The sequence below is a fragment of the Nothobranchius furzeri genome, chromosome 18 (assembly GCF_043380555.1).
Source record: "Nothobranchius furzeri strain GRZ-AD chromosome 18, NfurGRZ-RIMD1, whole genome shotgun sequence".
In the NCBI taxonomy this organism is placed as follows: Eukaryota; Metazoa; Chordata; class Actinopteri; order Cyprinodontiformes; family Nothobranchiidae; genus Nothobranchius; species Nothobranchius furzeri.
The window spans coordinates 23,585,418-23,604,803 of NC_091758.1; the positions used below are offsets into that span (position 1 = coordinate 23,585,418).

Consider the following 19,386-nt stretch of genomic DNA (forward strand, 5'->3'; position numbering starts at 1 on the left):
AGGGTCTCACTTCTCGCTTCAATAAAGTTCCGCTTCCTCGCTGCTAGGTTCCTTCCCGAACCGAACATCCGTGACTGGGAGTACCAGGGAGGAACGAGACACACAAATGAGGCGGTGTGTGCTTAAAAACCGCACCGATTTTTACACTCGTTGTGCTTCTTTTGAAACCTCAGAAAATCTGGACGTTAAACGGACTCGAGACAGACAGACAGAAACAAAGCTGAGGTGCTGCTTTATCGGTTGACAGCTACTACTGGTGAGTTTACATTTGATTTCTCTGCGAAAGTCAATTAATAATCAGTCCCATTGAGACATACGTGCTTCTTTAACATGGTTTCCATTATTTTAAAGCAATTTATGAAAACAAATAAGCAAAACCAAAACACCTTGTTTAGAAATGCAAAACCTCACTCAGCTAAACTCTTTTTGTGATTAACTTATAGGAAGTAAACAGGATGCGTCATTGTAATAGATTAAGTCCAATGAATCACCCTATTACACATTCGTATAGCCTTTATAACACAGTTTCACAATATATGTGTCATTAAGAATAATCTAATTGTATGCTAAAACGTAGAATTGATTAAATTGGTTATTTTAAATATATCTGGCATAAAATAAAATGTCCATCATTATCCCATGATCATTGAAGCAGTGTGTGGCTCAAACTGCAGCTTTAAATCATTACCACAATCTGTGCCTGTGATTTCCCCATCTAGAGGGTTTGTCCTAGCCTGGCAAGCCAGACTAAATAAATGTATTATTTAAACTTTGCAAAGCAAGAATTTGGTCTAGTTCACTAGGCTAGTTTTGTCCTGCAGCTGCAACAAATATAACACCTCAGCGTGAGTCCTCAGGCTGCTTTTGTACCCAGGTTCTTCAGATTCTGCAAGTCCTCCTGTGTTTGTGGTTCACTTGCTGATATCCAGTAAGGAGGTAATCATCCAGAGACTCTGCATGCACTCACACAGTGCAGCAAATGCATGTTTGCACATCTGGTTTAGGTGATTGGTTTATTTCTGTGACCAGGAGATGGAAGTGGGTCGTGTGTCATGACTCCTTCCAGGAAGTCGTCCACAGAATATCCTTTTATAGAAGTCGAAACACAAAAGGCTTGTTGTCCACTTCCTGTAAACAGCTTGGCGGCTGTGTTTGCTGTGCTCTGGCTGGACAGCCTGCTCCTGTGACCCTTTGGGGCTTGGGAGTTCCAGGATGAGGAAGTGGGCTTCCCTTGATGGCTGCCAACCATACGGGGAACAGAAAGTATTCCGATGCGAAGAGAGCGAGAGAGGGTGAAAAAATGGGGAAGAGAAATGTTTAATAGACATGTGACAAGCTGAGTGAGGCGCGTTTATGAGAGGAGATGAAGACAGAGGCCGGTTGCAAAATAGTGAAAATAGGAAAGCAAGAACATTGAGTATTAGTGGAAAAATACAAAACACACTCCGAGATGACGGCAAATGTTAGATCTTTACTACTCATTGTTTGACAGAAAGTGTTATGCAATCAATTTGTTCAGGCTCCAGAAGTTTGAGTGAGTCATAAAAACCATTAATCATTAATAATTGTTAGTTTAATTTATAGAATGTGACAAGAATCAATAATTATTTAACAATCGTTATCTTATTTGTACATACATATAAAAACTCATTAACATAGAGCAATGTTTAATGTTCATTAACCCTGCAGTAGATTCTACTTCAGTTATTCTACTCTGAAGTTTCATAATTGTTTACATGCAGCAGTTTCAGTGAATTGTTAGTATTTCTCTGTAAGATATGAAAGTTTACTTTTGTTTCTCTGGTTGAGTCTCTAGCAGTGTAAAAATAACACTCACAGTTGAAAGTAATTCATGAAAATAACATTTGTTCATTGTTTCTGTCTGCTTGGCAACCTACACCAGGAAAAAAACAGTTAGGATCCTTTTTTAAATGTTTGTTTTTCCAGCGAACTTCTGAAAATTGAGATGGAACAAGAAAGCATACCCATACCTAAGAAAGCTGCAAAACAATAACAAAAACATAAATGCATGCACTGGAAATAGAGCGGACATTTAAAAAAGCAAAATTAGATGAATATAATTCATTTAAAGGAACTATAGAGATAATGATCAGCACACAAACAGAAAACTATTTTAATGCTGTTTTCTTTCCTGAAGCTTTTCATTATCCCATGATCATTGTAGCAATTAAAAATAAACCTAAACTCACAAATAAACCTCTTTAGTGTCAAATATTCTTTATTATGTTGATTACTTTCTGGTCCAGTATCCTTTTGTCTAGATATGTTTTGGATTCTCCCACAAACTTAAAACAAAGTGTAGAAACCACAGAGGTAGATGTAAAAACTAATTAGGTTTGGTGCAGTTATTAATTGTGCACGCTTGTGAGTTTTCTCCAAAGAAATGCTACTAAACTCAGTTTTCCTGGAAGGTACATGGAACATTTTGGTGCTCATAATAGAGCCTCTGTTGGGGTGTAACGCGTGTGTGTGTGTGTTTTAGGCCATTTATGTGAAGAATTTCTGTGAGGCCAGTGTGTGTGTGTGTGCGTGTGCATGTGTCATGAACGATGAACACACCCAACTCGTGCTGCAGCCCTGCAGCTATGAAATTCCTTCTGAGAGGTAACTTGTCTAAACCTGGCAGCCAGCACTTAATCAAACACACACATGCACACACACACACTGCTGCAGAAAACACTCATTAAGCCCCAACCAGGTCTAATTTTACCTTGTTGGGACAAGAATACACTTGCCCCATCTAGGAACGCTGAGGAATGAGACAGCCTGCAAAGACCTGCCCTGAGAGGGGTTTGAATAGACAGAAATAGGGAAACCGAGAGAGCTACAGAAGTGAGCGAGGATCTAGAGGAAGACGTGCTCGCACGCAGGAGAGAAGCAGTGATTTATTTAGTTTTTGACTTGATCTGCTGTAGGACACAGAGGAGGCAGCAGACAGGTGAGTTCTTGGCAGTTTGAAGTGCAGATGTTTTAATACGTTTAGAGGTGTGAAGGGAGCCACAGGAGTGTGTTTCTCGTAAGTGGTGTTGCTTGTTGATCAGTGGATTTGTATTATTTTGACGAATACTGGAGTGGAACGTTTAAATGTATGTAAAGTTTATATGATCCAGAGTTTAGAGCCACCATGAGCAGCAATGAGGAACTGGACATGAGTTGGACCAAAGGATTCAGTCATTTACTGACATGGAAATAAATTAGTCTTGAAATTTTCAGTTTTGATTTGTCTTTAGCTTTTGAACTATAACGAGTCATGACCAGTTTGTTTGTGTTATCTGTGTTTTTATGGACCTGTGAAGCCCTGCTGTTGCACATTGTGATGGAAGGCCTGGTTCCAGATGTGCGTTCACACTTTCACTGTGTTCAGAGTTTGAGGTGTAGCATCAGAAGCAGTGTTGGGCAAGTTACTTCAAAACTGTAATGCATTATTTATTACTTGTTACCCTCATTTTAAAGTAATTCATTACATTACAATATTACTGATTTTAAAATGTAAGGCATTACACTACTTTTGCATTACTTTAAGTTACTTTCACCAAAACAACTTCAATATGAATCTGGTCATGTGATGCTCAGTGAGCTCATGACATATATGTGGAAAGTGATGTGGTGTCTGAGCTAGGATTGCTGTTAAAAACAGTCAGATATGATAACTGCTTTAAAATGATTGTTTATTAAATAAAGCAACAACAATCTGCACTCTCAGCACGCTGCCATCTTATAGGGCAATCTGAGCAGGGAGTGAGGTGGTGGAGGCTCCAAGCCTATATTTGCCTTGGTCCCCAAATGCCTTGATACGGCCCTGGATGTGGGACTGACTTCTGGGGTGATCTGATTCTATCACTTTTATAAATATTAAATGCTTACATATTTCCTGCATGCAGCATGTTTTCTCCATCTTCCAGAAAAACTGTTTCCTAGATTTCCTACTTTCTAGCTAATCAGCCAAAGGGATCTACCGAACGCAAAATAAATAAATAAATAAATAAAAGCTTAATATGCGCTGCGCTCCAGCAGCAATGAGTTGAAATCACCGGGGCACAGATTATGAACTCAGCTGAAAAGTACATGAAGGACCAGAGAATATGGGCTGATATTAACGATCACAAACGAATGACTTTGTTTTGGTGGAGCGATTTTGTGAATATAACAGCGGCCGCCCGCAGAATGCAGCTGGAGTATTTGAGCCATTACCGCTGCGTCCTCCCTGCTCATAGAATGCCCACAAAGCTGAGTCCATAAATGACGTCATATATGTGGATACTGGATCTTTTTTCAGGCTTCTCGCAATTTAAATTTTTAGGAAACCCACATCTTGATTCTGGGTTTAAATACGCATTGTAATTACTGCGTTACTGACAATTGTATCGAGTAAATATTACCATTTTCTTTCCCTGTAATGCCTTACATTACCACATTACAGCAAAAAGCAATGCATTACAGTAATTAATTGCTTTTGTATAGCGTTACTCCCAACACTGATCAGAAGTGGGTCATGTCTGCAAAGCATTTCCAGGAGGAGTGTAAAGACGAGGTCAAACCCACCTGGGGCACGTTCACCACTTTGTTCTGTTACGAGCTCTGTCATTGGTGGTCAGACGCAGGAAGTGAGGAAACCTTTGTTTGCTTCCTGTTTCCTGTCTGTGATGTCACCCAGAATGCAACTTGTAGCTCAGAGCTGATCTAAGCTCTTGCTCTGCAAGACTGGAAGAGCTGCTTTTGAGGTTAATAGTTGGGGTTTTGTGTGTGTGTGTGTGTGTGTGTGTGTGTGTGTGTGTGTGTGTGTGTGTGTGTGTGTGTGTGTGTGTGTGTGTGTGTGTGTGTGTGTGTGTGTGTGTGCACATTTGTATCAGTGTTTGCAATCTCAGATGCTACCATATAAGGGTTATAGGAAACTCAAGGGAGTACACTGGAGGGTAATCAAAAAGTCATTATATGAAATAAAGTTTTGCTTTATATGCTTTTGAATACAAATACATAAGAAATTAAAGTCTCATCAATCATCTTAATAGAGTTTTAAGATGATTTAATGTTGAGAACATTTTGTAATTTTGGTCCAATGTTCATTTTTGGCGGGTGAAGTTTGCCCCTGGTTAAGAATGACTCTTAACTACCACCTGGTGGATGTTAGCTCGATATCTGTAAATTGGACTCAGTTGTAACCGTTATTGTGTTTGAGAAAGTTAATTAGCTGTGGCAGCCATCTTTGATGCGACTGACCATCCATCTATCCACCCATTTTCGGCCACTTATCCAGGGTCGGGTTGCGGGGACAGCAGCCTAAGCAGGGTGGCCAGAATTCCCTCTACCCAGCCACTTGGGCCAGCTCCTCTGGAGGAATCCCAAGGCGTTTCCTGGCCAACCGAGAGACATAGTCCCTCCATCATGTCTTGAGTCTTCCTTTAGGGCTCTTTCCGGTTGGACGTGCCCGGAAAACCTCACCAGGGAGGCGTCAAGGAATCATCCTGACCAGATGCCCGAGCCACCTCAACTGGCACCTCTCGATGTGGATCCACTCCGAGCCCCTCCTGGATGACCGAGCTTCTCACCTTGTCTCTAGGGGAGAGTCCAGTCACCTTGTGGAGAAAACTCATTTCGGCCGCTTGTATCAGCAATCTCATTCTTTCGGTCACTACCCAAAGCTCATGACCATAGGTGAGGGTAGGAACGTAGATCGACCAGTAAATCGAGAGCTATGCCTTCTGTCTCAGCTCTCTCTTCACCACGACAGACCGGTACAACGCCCGCATCACTGCAGATGCAGCACCAATCCGCCTATCGCTCTCACGCTCCATCTATCACTCACTCATGAACAAGACCCCGATATACTTAAAGTCCTCCACTTGGGGCAGGACCTCATCTGTGACCCGGAGTAGGTATTTTACCCTTTTCCAACTTAAGACCATGTTCTCGGATTTAGAGGAGCTGATTCTCATCCCAGCTGCTTCACACTCAGCTGCGAACCGCTCCAGCGAAAGCCAGAGATCACGTTCTGATGAAGCCAACAGGACCACATCATCTGCAAACAGCAGAGACTCAATCCTTAGGCCACCAAAACGGATCCCCTCAACACCTGGGCTGACTTCAATAAAAAGTGCTTTTATTACTTTCCAAGAGTGTCATTATAATCAGTCCAGTTGTTTTATGGCTTAAGGCGGATCATTGTAGAAGTTTCTCTAGCATAAAACATCAGAGGAAATCTTCATGGAGCAGATAGCTAGTTTTTTTTTTTGTCGGACAGCTTTGTTGTACAGATAATTATCTAATCAACAAGCTCTGAGAGGACTGAAAAATGATCCATACTCAGCCTTTTTGAAAGCTTGTAGGTTATTCTGAAATATTACATTAGGAGTGAGGGAGATATTTTACGCTTTAGTCCCAAACAAATGACTTCTTTTTAAGAATTAAACTGTCCTGATTGATTCTTTGTGCTGTTATCGGACTGAGTTTTACTCCAGTTGTTCCATTTCCCGGTCTGCCAATCATCTGCAGACACTCCCATTCTCTCTCTCTCTCTCTCTCTCTCTCTCTCTCTCTCTCTCTCTCTCTCTCTCTCTCTTCTCTCTCTTTCTCTCTCTTTCTCTCTCTCTCTCTCTCTCTCTCTCTCTCTCTCTCTCTCTCTCTCTCTCTCTCTCTCTCTCTCTCTCTCTCTCTCTCTCCTCATTCATTGGCAAACGAGACTCAGCATGCTACTTTGCCAATTCAGCGGTGCTTCCTGTTCTCTCTCTGCTCCTTTCACATTGGCACACACTCGTTATCGTCAGATTGCAACATGGATGAAAGAGTTGAACGTCTGTGTAAGTTTAGCCTTTTGATTTTTTAAGCTTTATCTGATTTGTTGCTGTTTGTCTGCAGCAGTGCAAGCGTGCTTGTGAAACTCGATTTGGCGTTGTTAAATACGAAAAGAAAAACAGGAAGTAGTGCACACAGTATCTACTGCCTGTGTTCTAAATGTGTTCATCTCTTTATAACTACAGGTTGAACGTGTGTGTAGATGTGTGACAGCGGAGTGTGTGAGGACAAGCCCCCCGCCCCTCCTGTCAGGATGAGTAGCCAAGGAGGAGCCAAGGATCCCCAGTCAGCTAATCACAATTCTCGGCCACTGCCATCTGCACCTGAGGAGAAAAAGCCCAGAAACAAGATAATCTCCATCTTTGCCCCTGAGAAAGGTAAAGGGTCTGAAGAACATAAAAACTTAAGATACAGTAATGAGCTACAGATGAAGAACACATTGACCCTTGACCTTCTCTGTGCAGCAAGCAGGAAAAAGGACAGACCTGAAATCTCCTCCCCTTCAGACTTTGAACACACCATCCATGTGGGTTTTGATGCTGTCACTGGAGAATTCACGGTAAGGCGAGAGAGAGAGAGAGAGAGAGAGAGAGAGAGAGAGAGAGAGAGAGAGAGAGAGAGAGAGAGAGAGAGAGAGAGAGAGAGAGAGAGAGAGAGAGAGAGAGAGAGAGAGAGAGAGAGAGAGAGAGAGAGAGAGAGAGAGAGAGAGAGAGAGAGAGAGAGAGAGAGAGAGAGAGAGAGAGAGAGACGAGAGACGAGAGACGAGAGAGAGAGAGAGAGAGAGAGAGAGAGACGAGAGAGAGAGAGAGAGAGAGAGAGAGAGAGACGAGAGAGAGAGAGAGAGAGAGAGAGAGAGAGAGAGAGAGAGAGAGAGAGAGAGAGAGAGAGAGAGAGAGAGAGAGAGAGACGAGAGAGAGAGAGAAGAGAGAGAGAGAGAGAGAGAGAGAGAGAGAGACGAGAGAGAGAGAGAGAGAGAGAAGAGAGAGAGAGAGAGAGAGAGAGAGAGCGAGAGACGAGAGACGAGAGAGAGAGAGAGAAGAGAGAGAGAGAGACGAGAGAGAGAGAGAGAAGAGAGAGAGAGAGACGAGAGAGAGAGAGAGAGAGAGAGAGAGAGAGAGAGAGAGAGAGAGAGAGAGAGAGAGAGAGAGAGAGAGAGAGAGAGAGAGAGACGAGAGAGAGAGAAGAGAGAGAGAGAGAGAGAGAGAGAGAGAGAGAGAGAAGAGAGAGAGAGAGAGAGAGAGAGAGAGAGAGAGAGAGAGAGAGAGAGAGAGAGAGAGAGAGAGAGAGAGAGAGAGAGAGAGAGAGAGAGAGAGAGAGAGAGAGAGAGAGAGAGATGAGAGAGACGAGAGAGAGAGAGAGAGAGAGAGAGATGTTGCAGTTGTAGGATCCAGAAAGGGCTCAGACAATGCCACACTAGTTGCTCAACTAGTAGGTTAACATCTACTGGTGGAGGCTGTGTGATGATGTGGAGTGGCACTTTTCACATTGGAAAAGGAATTGAGATCACTGAGACAATCTCAATGAACGGAGATATTGGGATGACATTCTGGAGTCAGTGGCGGTCCCAGTCTGAGATGAAACTCCAGCCTACAACTCTCACCCATAGAAAAGGGTTTATCAGAAACTACTTTCCGATTTTAGGGGCAGACAGGAAGGATTAAGAAAAAATTATTTCAGTCACTCAAAATGTCTTATGTAAAATATCTCCTCTTTTGTCTGGTTTTATCATGAAAAAATGAGCATCACATAATCAAACTGGCATATAAAGGGTTAAAATTTAGATAAATATTCAATATTTGATTTTTTTTAATCAGAACTGAAGTTGATCACAAGATTTAGACCCAAAAAGCAGAAAAAAGATTAATCTGGACCATTTTTAAAGCTGTTTTAAAAGTGGACGTTTTTGTCCTCTAATGGCTCGAGTGTATAGTAAATTTTTAGTCTGTTGCTATGTAAAAACTATAAATGCAAAAAATTCAAAATTTTAGATATTTCATAACATATCAAGACTGATTTGTACTAAACACCCTAGGCAAAAAATATGTCTTTTTTAGAAAATAAAGTTTTAGTGTTTTTTATTTTTTTCATAAATTACAGCAATGACTTTGAGTATTCAAAATGGCATTTCAAGGGTTATAAGCCTCAAAATGATTGAATTTTTACTTTAAACGTTTCAGCAGGGCTGAAGTTGTTCAACAGATCTATGAAAAAATGCAACAAAAAAAATTAATGTATACATTTTTTATAGCCACTTTTACAAGCGGACGTTTTTGTTCTCTAATGACTCTTTTGTATGAAAATTAAAGTGAAGCCTGAGGGTTACATCTTTTATGGAACCAAGATGCATTTTCCTTGCAAATGTGGGGACATTGAAAGGACAATAAACAGAATTTCAAGCAGAATAAGATTTATTGACAATAGTCATTGTTACAACAATGAAGTAAATTTGGTATGGTATGGTTACATGCTGGTGAAGGTTCTCAGTCATCCACGTCACGGTAGTCCAAAAGTGTTCAGATGAAGGCAACTGGACTACTTTGGTTTCTTGAAGACGTTTCACTTCTCATCCAAGGAGCTTTGTCATTTCTGACTGGAATATGGGACAGTCAAGCTTATAAGCTGTAGCTGTCTGTTGTTGTTTAACGAGCAGAAACTACTCTGATTCACCCTCCTCTCGACTCATTGGGGGGTAGAGAGGAGGGTGAATCAGAGTAGTTTCTTGACAAATTGACAAAGCTCCTCGGATGAGATGGGGAAACGTCTTCAAGAAACCAAAGAAGTTCATTTGAACTCTTTTGGATGAAGGTATGGTAAGTCTCCTTTTAGTATTTGCTTTGTTTGGTGAAAATGGTTAAACTGTACTGTGTAATTAATAGAAAATATCACTGTGAGCTTGTCTGTGACTGAAGTCAGCTACATGTCATGCTTTAGCGAGAAACTCTCTGTATGTTTCCTGCTTGTTGCCGTCGTTTACTGTCAGAATTCCAGTAATGCTGATCTACTTGCTGGATGGCTTCGCTATAAAGACGCGGGGAAATTCCTAACAATTTCCTGTTTTTGTTTTAGTAAAATCTAGGATCCAGACATGGTGTTTTGAGTTTTACTCTAGAACATGTCAAAGCTACTGTAGAGTGGTAAATGTTGTGCTTTTAAGCTTAATATATTACCTTTACTTATAACCAATAAGCTGTGATACTCTATATAAATGTAGAATACCAACCTGCTTGGTCTTTGGATGTTTAATCAGAAGATTCTAGGTTGCTTTTTCAGGGATCAAACACACTTCGTATCAGTTCAGACAGTCAGGTTTATAAAAGATAAGAAATTTATTTTCTAAACAAATTAAGAACAAGACAAGTTAACCAAGGCTACTGTGATGGATGAATCTAAGAGGATGGGATGTGATGTGTGGTGACTATGTGTGAATGGGAGGTTATCAGAACCTTCGTATCCAGAAGAACTGAGTTCTGGGTGTAAAAAGGAGAATTTGGTTTGCATTAAGCTATGAAGTTGGTTCTTATCAAAACGGCGTGAGATGCAATCTGTGTGTCTACCTCACCCTTTCTTTGGAGACCCTCTTCGCGGATCCAGAGGTCAGGGAGGTCGGATGACCGCTGGGCACCGAGGTTTGGTAGATTAACCGCAGCACCGACTCTCCAGTCCGGAGATGTTTCCGAGTCACAACAGATAGATGAAATCGTTTACGTCTAGAACAGCTGTTTCTGAATAGCTGAAGGAACCGTTTTGCTGAGTCAGCGGTAGGCGGCTTTTAGCATGGTTTTTGACAGCTTGCCAAAAATGCTCTGGGTTGAAGAGGGTTCGCTACGGATGGCCTGTCCGTAGCTTTCTATAGAACTGACTCACAGTCTAGTGAGCTCTGTATTAATATTCTCATATTAAATTTCTTGGCCAACCGGGACATGCCATGTTAAGGGGTGTTCACAAGCAAACCTCAGAACGTCAGGCCTCTTTCAGATACAGGATGTTCTGATTTGTGGAACAGAAAGCAGTGTGTCAGGATATTAGCTTAACCTTGTCATCGTCACGTGTCTGAGTGTGTGAGCTGTCAGAAAATAGCGATCCACTTGTTAAACCAACATTACTGATCATAATATCAAAATGTTTCATTTCAACCACAGTAATTTAAGCAGATTCATTAGCCTTATTAATTTAAGCACAGATTAATCAAAACATTATTGATCATTTCATATAACATTTGTTCATTCCATTTCACGATTGATTAACTCATGTGAGCTGAAAATAGTCACTTTATTCAGAGGCATGAGGAATCCTGCAGTGTTATCAGAAGAAGGCTTTGTTTGGGAACACGGGCTGACATCGTGTTCCTCCTGAAATGCCAACAAGGTTTGTAGAACCTTGTTGCTTGTTGGAAGGTAGAATGTGAAATCCACCTTAGAGAATGGAATTCATGTCTTCCGATGACCGGTGGCATGTAGGTCAGTTTTTAGGTGAAAACTGACCATTGCTGGATGTTACACTACCAGTTATATATTTGAGCATGAATTTAAAATGTTTGATCATAAGATAGAAACACAAAAGGAAGTTTCCACCTACTACAGGAGTTCCTCATGCATGGTTCAGGGTTGTGTGTTTGATTTTTCTTTCCTTTGATGTGCAGATATGTATCTGTTCGTTTATGCTTGTTTTATTTATTCTTTTCTAGGGTATGCCTGAGCAGTGGGCGCGTCTCCTTCAGACCTCCAACATCAGTAAAACAGAGCAGAAGCAGAATCCTCAAGCTGTCCTCGATGCTCTCAAGTTCTACGACTCCACCGGTGTACAACAGAAATACCTCACATCCCCTGCCTCGGGTCAGCTCCCTTCACATCAGCAAATATATTTACACAATTGTTCAGATCTTTAAACTTGACTTTCAACTGTTTTTCCTCTTTTAGAGAAAAATTCGCAAACGGTGAGTTACTTCATTTAGTGTTTTCTTTTCTTCATCTGACCAAAGATCTAACGTTCATCTCTTTTTACGTGTGGATATTTGCTTCTACAGCCGGGTAAGCAAGGTACCGTGACCTCCCCGTTAGGTAAAGACGATGACGATGATGATGACTCACCACCCCCAGTCGTGGCACCTCGGCCAGAGCACACCAAATCTGTAAGCTGCATTTAAACTAATTTATATTTGGCTCCTTTTTGGTTATTTTCTGACTAAAATTAATTTAACAAATGTTTTTTAAATTGTAAGGTGTACACAAGGTCAGTTATTGACCCAATCCCAGCTCCTGATTCTGCCAAAGCTGCTGACAGACAAAAAATAAAGGGAGGCAAGATGTCTGATGAAGAGATCATGGAGAAACTAAGTATGTAAATATCACTTACGTGTGCGTGTGCGTGTGTGTGTTAAATAAAATTGTTACTATAAAGAATTGCGGATGCTGTGATTTGTTTACTTGTATTTTTTACTGTTGTTGTGATTCACAGGAACGATAGTCAGTGTGGGAGATCCAAAAAAGAAATATACCCGTTATGAAAAAATTGGCCAGGGGTGAGTCAAGATTCACGCCGGATTAGCACAAAAAGGATAGGTGCTTATTATTCCATGTGATTTTTTAAATTTATATTCTAATTTATTGGTTTATTTATTTTTTCAGGGCTTCTGGCACAGTTTACACAGCCATAGATGTTGCCACAGGACAAGAGGTGAGTGTACATCCTCATATTGTGTTTATGCTCCTATAAAAATGTGTTTTTTTCTGCTCATCGTTTGTTTTAGATGAATTCGGTTCAGTTTTTTTTTTTATGTAGCACCAAATCACAAGAGTCATCCCAACGCACTTTACAAAGCAAACATAAACCTTTAAAATGTCACAATCTGCTCCTGCCTCCCAGACTGTGTCTCTCCTCTGCTCCTGCCTCCCAGACTGTGTCTCTCCTCTGCCCCTGCCTCCCTGACTGTCTCTCCTCTGCCCCTGCCTCCCAGACTGTGTCTCTCCTCTGCCCGTGCCTCCCTGACTGTCTCTCCCCTGCCTGATTAGTCTTTATTGTTCTCACCTGCCCCGTGTTAATCCGCCCACGTGTTCCTGATTTTCCCGTGTATTTATACCTCCCTTCTTGTATCAGTCTTTGTCGGATCATTGTTTGTTGTCAGCGTTGTTTTGTTCTGCCGTTCCCGCTCTGCCATTAAAACTACTTTTATTTAATCCGTGCCTGCATTCCTGCCTCCTGATCTGCTCCACCACACATGGTCCGCCGCCATCCACACCCTCAACGTGACATAAAAGATCTTAATTATCCCTTTTAGTTATATGTCGATGCTTTAGTGTCATAATCTGTAGAAATATGCTTTACCAAACATTTTTTTTTTATTTTTGCAGGTGGCCATAAAACAGATCAACCTGCAAAAGCAGCCAAAGAAGGAGCTGATTATCAATGAGATCCTGGTGATGAAGGAGATGAAGAATCCCAACATTGTTAATTTTGTAGACAGGTAACACCCCCACATCCTGCAGAGACCTAAGTTGGATAAAAAGTCAAATAACTTACTATGATTGGACTGTGTTTAGTTTCCTCGTTGGCGATGAGCTGTTTGTGGTAATGGAGTACCTGGCAGGTGGATCTCTGACTGATGTTGTGACAGAGACGTGCATGGACGAGGCTCAGATCGCTGCGGTCTGCAGAGAGGTAAGGCTCATCTCACAACTGGCTGAAACCAGTTATTTCATGGGCCATTCCCACCTGTACTGGGTCGGCCCGGGCCGGGTAGCGTAGGTTGTTTACACATCTGGGTGGCCTGGTATTTTTCCAGGCCAACCAAGGCTCATTCTCAGCCCTCTTCTCGAGGGGGTCTGCTTCAGGCCGACCAGGGCCAACACACCCACTGCTGACAGCAAATTCACACCTTCTATTAGAGCAAGCCTCTGATTGGTGGGTAGAATCAGCCCACATGGGCTTAAGGCAAGGATGTGTGGAATCAACCGGGCCAGGCTGGGGCCGACTGGGGCTACCCGGCCCGGGCCAACCCGGTACAGATGGGAATGGCCCATCAGCTACCCAGAGTTTACCACTAGAGGTTGACTGATATTGATTTTTCTATTGCCGATACCTATAGGTGGCGGTTATGGTTAGCCGATGGCTGATAGATGCTGCTTATTTTTTGGGGCTGATTTTATGGCTGATATTTTGCAGCTTATCTGAATGCTAAACTATCACTAATCGTAACACTGGATGCACCACATTTCTGAACCTAATCATGTTTTAAAACTGAATTTTCACTGAATTTAACCAACTGGTGGGTCTTAATTTAGTGCTCTGCTCAGCATTAAAATTAAAAATTTACCAAGATTAATAAAAAGATCAATAAACTGACCAAGTAGTAAATATACAAAACAGGAAAAACAGAAATGTCAGTTGATAATGTTTCAGAGCATTTATTAAGCAGCTGTTTTTCAGGGACGTAAATTTACATGTAAATAAAAATAAATGCAATTTTAGAATATAAAGACTAATTCTACTGAATAAATGTGTATAATGTAATAAGTGAATAATGAATAGAGCTGAAAACACAATAGTGACCTGCTAAAACACACCAGCAACATCTAAAGTTCATTCAGTCTTTAACTATTCTTTATATAAACTATAAATGAAACCCTTTAGTGCTCTTGACTCAGCAGCAGCGTAAGCCTGGAGATGGGAAACCCTCAGGTTGTGTTGTTTTTATTTTTTACCTTTTTCAGCTCCCAAGCTCAGCAGTCCCCTGCTGATATCACACCTTGTGTCGACTGGTGCTGGCACCATGACTTGCTGCCATGCTGGAAATGACTTTTGTTGAGCTATCAGACAGAAACTAACAGGAGAAACAGTTGTTAGGGTTTTTGTAGAGCATCCATATTCAGTTCAGTCTTTAGCAGGGAGAGCAGGCATCAACGAGGAACTCGGCACATTACAGCCTATAATAAATATAACATTACAGAAACAGCTGAACACTCATTTAAAGTGCACCCTAACTATTCACTAGTGTTACTGATTGTTTATGTTACACAGATTTAATGTGGAAACAAACCGTAGAAATTAAGCATAGTCTTTAGTCAGATCCAACTCGGCTCAGGCTGTTCCTGTTCACAGATTACACGGTAAACAGGAAAAAACCAGATAAAGGCTTTCAATTATACAGCCATCGTTTCCTGTGTTTGTTCATGTCATCCAAATAAAAATGACGTGCTTCGACTCTGACCCACATGAGAAAAGTTGTGAACAGACACAAAAAGCATCACCAGCTGTGAGGGGGGGGGCTAACAGCTGTTGCTCCGCCTCCTCTCCTCCACGCAGAGTGAAAGTCTCCATCTGTCATACATACGGGCAAACAACTGGAGCGAATATGTTAAACAAACAAGCAGCTAGCCAACATTAAGGAGCACTTACCGGCAGCTCTTGCGGCTCATTTTTGTTCTTCCACTCAGTTAAATATTATTTAATGTTTTACTTTTGATATTCACTAAATATACAGCTGTAGGGTTTTGAAACATCAGAAGAGAAGCTATTTCTTTTACTGCAATGTTTTGGATTGGGGTCCTTCACAATTAGCTACTGTATTGGGCTGCCCGCGAAGGTGCCTGACTTTAAATTGGCTGTACTAAAGAGGCTTATCGGCTAATATGGATGAAAAAATACTAAAAATCAGCCTCGTTGATCAGCCAACCATTAAATCGGTCAATCCCTATTTACCAATACTATAGGAACTCAGTCAGCTTCTCTCCCTATTTGCTGTTTGTGTAATTGTGTGTGTGTGTGTGTGTGTGTGTGTGTGTGTGTGTGTGTGTGTGTGTGTGTTCTTTGTTCTGCCTTCAGGTCCTTCAAGCTCTGGAGTTTCTTCATGCCAACCAGGTCATCCACAGAGACATCAAGAGTGACAATGTACTCCTGGGGATGGATGGATCAGTCAAACTCAGTGAGGACGAATACACACAAACACATTTTCCCTTTCACATTGTCTTCTAGATCTTTACAGGCTGTAAGATTAAGGGAGGTGGAATTTCGTCCATATATGTCGACTAATTAATGGAATTCACCTCATCTGTCTTTCTTTTTTGCAGCTGATTTTGGCTTCTGCGCCCAGATCACCCCAGAGGAGAACAAGCGCAGCACTATGGTGGGAACTCCGTACTGGATGGCTCCAGAGGTGGTGACCCGGAAAGCTTATGGACCCAAAGTAGACATTTGGTCTCTGGGGATTATGGCCATAGAGATGGTGGAAGGAGAGCCTCCTTATCTAAATGAGAATCCTCTCAGAGTGAGTGTGTCCTGTTAAAACAATAAGGTCAATATAATATTACTCAGTGGCTTATTGCTGCTGAATTGTTTTATTTTTATTTTTTCAGGCGTTGTATTTAATTGCCACCAATGGAACTCCAGAGCTGCAGAATCCAGAGAAGTTATCTCCTGTCTTCAGGTCCTTCTTGTCCCGCTGTCTAGAGATGGATGTGGAGAAGCGAGGTTCAGGCAAAGAACTACTGCAGGTTCAACAAACATTCTTCAAAAAATGCATCTTTAATTTATCAATAAGCTTATTTGATAAAACGTTTAAATGATTCACCTGGAGATTTGGAGTTTTGCTAAACTTGCAGCATGACATGTTTTTCAGGGGAGGTTTTGTCTCCAAAGTTTTATGATCTATCAGCACTGCCACTAATTGAAGTGTCCTCGGGGCAGACACAACAGAAGTCGTTTAAACCCGTCATTCCAATAGAACAAGTATACAGGTGAAACTCAAACAGTAGAACATGGTGCTAAAGTTCTTTTATTTCTGTAGTTCAAAGGTGAAACTAATTTATGAGATAGAGGCATCACGTTAGTCATAATTGTGATGATTATGGCTCATAGCTTTGATAACCCCACATTCAAAATCTCAGACAATTAGAATATTATATGATCATCTTTCTCTTACCAATTCCCCATAGAGTTTCTATGGGGTTCAGGCCAGGTGAGTTTGCTGGCCAATCTAGCACAGTAATCCCTTGGACATTGAACCAGGTTATGGTACTTTTGGCAGTGTGGGCAGGTACCCAGTCTTATTGAAAAATGAAGTCAGCATCTTCATAAAACTTGTCTGTGGAAGGAAACACAAAGTGGTCCAAAATCTCCCAGTATACGACTGCATCTACTCTGGACTTAATGAAGCACATAGGTCCAACACCAGCAGACAAGATGACATTACTCCCCAAATCAACAGACTGTGGAAACTAAATACTGGGCTTCAAGCATCTTGGATTGTGTACCTCTCCTCTAGAATCTGGGTCCTTGGTTTTCAAATGAGATGCAAAAGTTGCTCCCAACAGAAAACAGGTCTTTGGACTACTGAGCAACACACATGTACTTTTTTTCCCCATGGGAGATAGCCTGGCCACCAGGGACTTGCACACAGAAGATGGGCGACCCTACCAGGTGAAAAAATACCCTCTGGCATCATAGATCCTAGGATCATGAAGGCTCTCAAACTCCTCCAATACAGTAGGGTGGTGGTTCAAGGAGCAGTCGCAATTATACCCAATTCTCTATTGCAGCTCTTCACGACAAAGTAACTTTAGTTTTAGAAGAATTAATTCTACAAAATCTTTATTTGCACAGAATACAATGACTTAAAGGTGGAATGTGGAACATTTTAATAAAAAGCTATATTTAAAAGAAAACAGTACCTTGACGGGGCATTTAGAGATGTGCAGAATGAATGTATAGTTTTTCTTTTAAAAGCTTATTTAAAACAATAAAAACCACATTTTAATTTTGTCGGGCACGGCACTGATTTACATCTACTAGCCACTAGAGGGCATTGTTGCAATAAAAAGTCTGCTCAGCAAGGCAAGTCTGGGACTGTGTAAAATGGCAGACTCAAGTAAAGCAGCTGATTCTGAGCCCAGAAGATGTTCTAACAGTAAATAAACGTATTAATGAGTCCTTACCCTGTACGATTTGTCGCTGGACATGGTGCTGGCTTCTCGCTTAATGTGTCAGCAGTGAACAAACACCCCGAAGGCTGGAAAACGTTTTTTTTTTTGTTTTGTTGTAGCACTACCATCTCCAAACACTAGATGTCGCCAGAGTATCCGTGTTCCGTATTTAACCTTTATCAGACAAGAGTTATATTCTGACGGTGGCGAGATTCAGGAAAAGTAATTTCCTGTCATGTATACAATGTCCGATGTGTCAAGTTTTACGCTAACAACATGGGTGTTAATATTCAGATTTTGTGTCAGCAGCTTCTTTAGAAACTGTAAACAAATTAATTAAATAGTAAGGTTGAAAGCTTTAATTCTGAATGATTTATTTAATGCTAACTACTCTTTGACCTAGAAGTTACCCAAACTTTCTTTTCTTTCTGCAGCATCCTTTCCTGAAGCTGGCAAAACCTCTATCCAGTCTCACCCCTTTAATCCTGGCTGCCAAAGAGGCGATGAAGGGAAATCGTTAAACCCCTCGAGTTTAAAGACTGTGCAAAGTGCAAGCCAGGGACCACCATCAGTCTTCTACTGCTTTATATACAACGATCAACAATCTACAAGTCTTTATGATTTTTCTGTCATAAAATGCTGCTCCACTTTCCCTAGTGTGTCAGTACTGAGGCCCTGTCCACACGTAGCCGGGGATCTGCCAAAACGTAGATATTTTTCTACGTTTTGGCCTGTCATCCACACGAAAACAGAGTTTTTTCACACGAAAACGGATCTTTTTAAAAACTCCGGCCAAAGTGAAGATCTGCGTTTTCTCCGTTTTGGGTGTCTGCGTGTGGACAGACAAAACCGGAGTTTTAAGGTCTGCAACGTCACTTTCCGCGACACAAAAATGCTGACATCACGTGTGCGACCTGTGTTTACACTAGCCGACAGCATGGATGCCCTCAGAGCTGCGCTCGCTTTATCAGTTGTCCAAGCGCTTTTTGCTTGTTTGTTTTTGCAAGTGGAATTACTGCTCCTTGCGGAAGACCACAGACGAAGGACGAGGTTAAGAACGGGGGAAGTACAACCGCCTACAGGTCTGGCATGTCCTTAACAACGTATTTATCCGGGTACGTGTGGACAGAGTTTTAAAACGAGGTGGTGTGGATGCAAGTTTTTGGAGGGGCTGATATTCGTTTTTTTAAAAACCCGGCTACGTGTGGACTAGGCCTGAAACTACTGCTCGGACCTTTGTGCCTTGATCCAAAGCCGCATGCAGCCCTAATGTGTTCTCTCTTTTATTCTACAGTGTTTGGGGCAGAGCAGGAATCCAGTATCACTTTACTCTAAACATACCATAAACCACATTTACAGAAAAAGTCTATTAAAATCTGTGTAATTTATCCCTCCCGGGCTTCAGTAAGCCTCATTTACTGAAAATAAGCAAATATTTTAAAAAGTTTGCCAAAGTGTTGTTTCTCTTTAGAAGCACCTGTACAGCTACTTTCTGTGCTTTCTGTTCCAAGAGGTTTGAACGGTTCATGAAACTAAAACTGCTGTAGAAAAACTCAGGGTGAGACAATGGTCTTAGTGCAGACAAAAAGCCAAATGAGTCTTTATTCTTCTTTTAATCTCAGTGAAATCACAGCATTCCATTTGTTGGTCGGTTCTATATTTA

The 19,386-nt window shown here is 41.4% G+C and overlaps 1 protein-coding gene across 3 annotated transcripts; it reads left to right on the forward strand.

Moving 5' to 3' along the window:
• Positions 1–51: 51 nt before the first annotated feature.
• LOC107392096 (serine/threonine-protein kinase PAK 2) lies at positions 52–18,426 on the forward strand. 3 transcript variants are annotated; one of them, XM_070546841.1, is made up of 15 exons: positions 52–256; positions 6,996–7,187; positions 7,275–7,369; positions 11,495–11,642; positions 11,727–11,743; positions 11,834–11,938; positions 12,029–12,143; positions 12,265–12,328; positions 12,435–12,483; positions 13,158–13,270; positions 13,347–13,464; positions 15,628–15,727; positions 15,873–16,069; positions 16,158–16,295; positions 18,158–18,426. In XM_070546841.1, the coding sequence occupies exons 2-15, from the start codon at positions 7,013–7,015 to the stop codon at positions 18,242–18,244; spliced, it is 1,521 nt and encodes a 506-aa protein (XP_070402942.1). In that variant the 5' UTR covers positions 52–256; positions 6,996–7,012; the 3' UTR covers positions 18,245–18,426. The 3 variants fall into 3 exon arrangements, with proteins under 3 accessions (XP_070402942.1, XP_070402944.1, XP_070402943.1); XM_070546843.1 differs by lacking the exon at positions 52–256 and adding an exon at positions 2,837–2,959; XM_070546842.1 differs by lacking the exon at positions 52–256 and adding an exon at positions 6,694–6,815.
• The last annotated feature ends 960 nt before the right edge of the window (positions 18,427–19,386 follow it).

Bases quoted from the DNA above. Each gene is read 5' to 3' on its own strand.
- LOC107392096 (XM_070546841.1), top strand. From the start codon at position 7,013: ATGTGTGACAGCGGAGTGTGTGAGGACAAGCCCCCCGCCCCTCCTGTC. The intron at 7,370-11,494 runs GTAAGGCGAGAG...ATTCTTTTCTAG, and splicing joins CTGTCACTGGAGAATTCACG to GGTATGCCTGAGCAGTGGGC. The intron at 15,728-15,872 runs GTGAGGACGAAT...TCTTTTTTGCAG, and splicing joins GGATGGATCAGTCAAACTCA to CTGATTTTGGCTTCTGCGCC.